Source organism: Arachis ipaensis, chromosome B10 (assembly GCF_000816755.2).
Source record: "Arachis ipaensis cultivar K30076 chromosome B10, Araip1.1, whole genome shotgun sequence".
Taxonomy (NCBI): domain Eukaryota; kingdom Viridiplantae; phylum Streptophyta; class Magnoliopsida; order Fabales; family Fabaceae; genus Arachis; species Arachis ipaensis.
In genome coordinates, this window is record NC_029794.2 from 8,356,939 (window position 1) to 8,359,708 (window position 2,770).

The window sequence follows — 2,770 nt, forward strand, 5'->3', positions numbered from 1 at the left end:
CAATAATGTTTCCTGCTCCAATTCCCTCTTTTGCAAACTTGACACTTACTACTTGAGGGACTCTGCTACTTCCATCTTTGTGCTACATAACATACCATATAATTATGCTTATGAATGAACTAATCATAATTAACTTAAATTTAATTAATTAATACAGGTGCAACATTCATAGTATGGTTTGGACCAACGGTTCGACTTACGGTGTCTGATCCAGACCTTATCCGTGAAATCTTCACATCCAAGTCAGAATTGTATGAGAAAAACGAAGCTCCCCCGCTTGTGAAGCAGCTTGAAGGAGATGGACTCCTGAGCCTGAAAGGAGAGAAGTGGGCTCACCACCGCAGAATCATCTCTCCCACTTTTCACATGGAAAATCTCAAGGTAATTAATTAATTAATGATTAAAGTTGAATTTTGAATAAAGATATATAATGTGTATATACTTGTACAGCTGTTGATACCGGTGATGGGAACAAGCGTGGTTGAGATGTTGGAGAAGTGGTCGGAAATGGGGGAGAAAGGTGAGGTGGAGATCGAAGTTTCCGAGTTGTTTCAGACCTTAACGGAAGACGTTATTACCAGGACAGCATTCGGAAGCAGCTACGAAGATGGCAAAGCCATTTTTCGCCTTCAATCCCAACAAATGCTCTTAGCCGCCGATGCTTTTCAAAAAGTCTTCATTCCCGGTTACAGGTACATTTACTACCTAGTACTCTATCTATCTTTCCCTCCATTCCTAAATTAATTATTAATAATAAGTACTAAGTACTATATACACACCCACAGTAAGTTAAATTAATTAATTAATAATTTATTTGCTGACTTGTATTTTGGATTAGATTTTTTCCAACAAGGAGGAATATAAAATCATGGAAATTGGAGAAGAAGATAAGGAAATCGTTGGTGAGGCTGATAGAGAGGAGGAGAGAGAGCAATAGTGGTAGTGAAGGGGCGAAGGACTTGTTGGGGCTGATGATAGAAGCGTCGATGGGGAAGGGAAAGAATGGGAATAGTGTGAGTGTGACGGTGGATGACATAGTGGAAGAGTGCAAGAGCTTCTTCTTTGCGGGGAAACAAACCACATCCAACCTGCTGACGTGGACAACCATCCTCCTGGCTATGCACCCACACTGGCAGGTGCAGGCACGTGACGAGGTCCTCTCTATGTGTGGATCACGTGACCTCCCCACCAAGGACCATGTTGTCAAGCTCAAGACGGTAAGCCACAAGCCCCATTAAGGCACCCACCACTCCTATTCAGATTATTATTAGGATTTGGACAAAAAATCATGTTTTGTCTCTTACACTCCCTTGTGTTTCTTTTTTCTTTCCTCTCAAAAACAATCTTGCCACCTTTTGCTGCTTCTTACCCCTCCCAAAGGGAACATCTATTGCATCTTGACTCATTTACTATACCCCTCAAGTGTCATTTCTGTCAATTAACAAACAATATTTTAATAATTCAATTCAATTCTAATATCCTGCAGCTGAGCATGATTGTGAACGAGTCCCTAAGGCTATACCCACCCACAATAGCCACCATAAGGCGGGCAAAAGCTGACGTGGACTTGGGTGGTTACAAGATACCACGTGGGACAGAGCTCTTGATTCCAATCCTGGCCGTCCATCACGATCAGGCAATATGGGGCAACGACGTCAACGAATTCAATCCTGGCCGTTTCTCGGAAGGCGTTGCCCGAGCAGCAAAGCATCCAGTGGCCTTCATTCCTTTCGGTCTAGGTGTGCGCACATGCATCGGACAAAACCTCGCCGTTCTACAAACAAAACTAGCCCTTGCAGTCATACTCCAGCGTTTTAGTTTCAGGTTGGCCCCAAATTATCAACACGCACCAACGGTCCTCATGCTTCTCTATCCTCAGTATGGGGCCCCCATCCTATTCCACCGTCTCCCCAAAACCGATCATCAAGATCAACGCTTGTGATTCACTTGTGGCTTTCCATGTATCCTATATGTGTGCAAGCTTGTGTAGAGTATTAACTATTAAGTATATAATGTTGCCTTCAATTTAGGGACCAAATTAGCCCTCCCTTATGGCTTTTTTCTCCCTAAAATATATAAATATATGTGTAGAGTTGAGAGAGATGTGTGGTGAGCAAAATTACGGTGGTGCCCTCTCCCTGTTTATCTACAAAAATACTGACTCTAGCATGTGAGCTTTGGTTTCGTTATTGGCCAAGTGTCTTATGCCAATTCAAAATGTAGCTAGTGTGAGTGAGTTATAGGACTAAACTAGTAGGTGGCTAACAATTCTCTAGAGGTACTTAACATGTGTATCTTGTGCATATTTTTTTATATATTTTTCCTTTCCTTTTTTTCTTTTATTAACAAAGATTTGTAATTTTGTAATGCATTTTTGGCTCTTTGATTGTCTTTTGCCACTGCAACCATTGGTTCTCCTGTTATTATTTTAATCCTCTACTGTCTCTTCACAACTCTGTATTTTTGTTGTATCTGTCTCTGAGTGTTTGCTTCATTCAGAAATTAAATTGCGAGCTATTATTGGCTAAATTACTCAGCTTAAGGACGGTAATAGCATAACCTGACTCAAGTTGCGTGGTACGTAATTGGTGATTGATGGCGATATCAATAACAATCCGTGAGCTCTGAAAACAAAACCAACCACCTTAGATTAAAGTTCTCCACAATACAAATAATTATTTGCACCTCCTACTAACACCTGTTGTCTCGCACGTGACTTTCAAACTATAACCTAATCTTAATTTTTTTTTTTTTTTGGTTGAAACCTAAT

The 2,770-nt window shown here is 40.8% G+C and overlaps 1 protein-coding gene across 1 annotated transcript in view; it reads left to right on the top strand.

Annotated features, from left to right (window-relative positions):
- Positions 1–2,371, top strand: part of LOC107624208 (cytochrome P450 734A1) — a 3,919-nt gene extending 1,548 nt beyond the window's left edge. The window contains exons 2-5 of the mRNA XM_016326690.2: positions 158–381; positions 451–692; positions 839–1,217; positions 1,487–2,371. Coding sequence (XP_016182176.1) covers positions 158–381; positions 451–692; positions 839–1,217; positions 1,487–1,942 — 1,301 coding nt within the window. The 3' untranslated portion in view covers positions 1,943–2,371. The remainder of the gene's footprint in view (positions 1–157; positions 382–450; positions 693–838; positions 1,218–1,486) is intronic.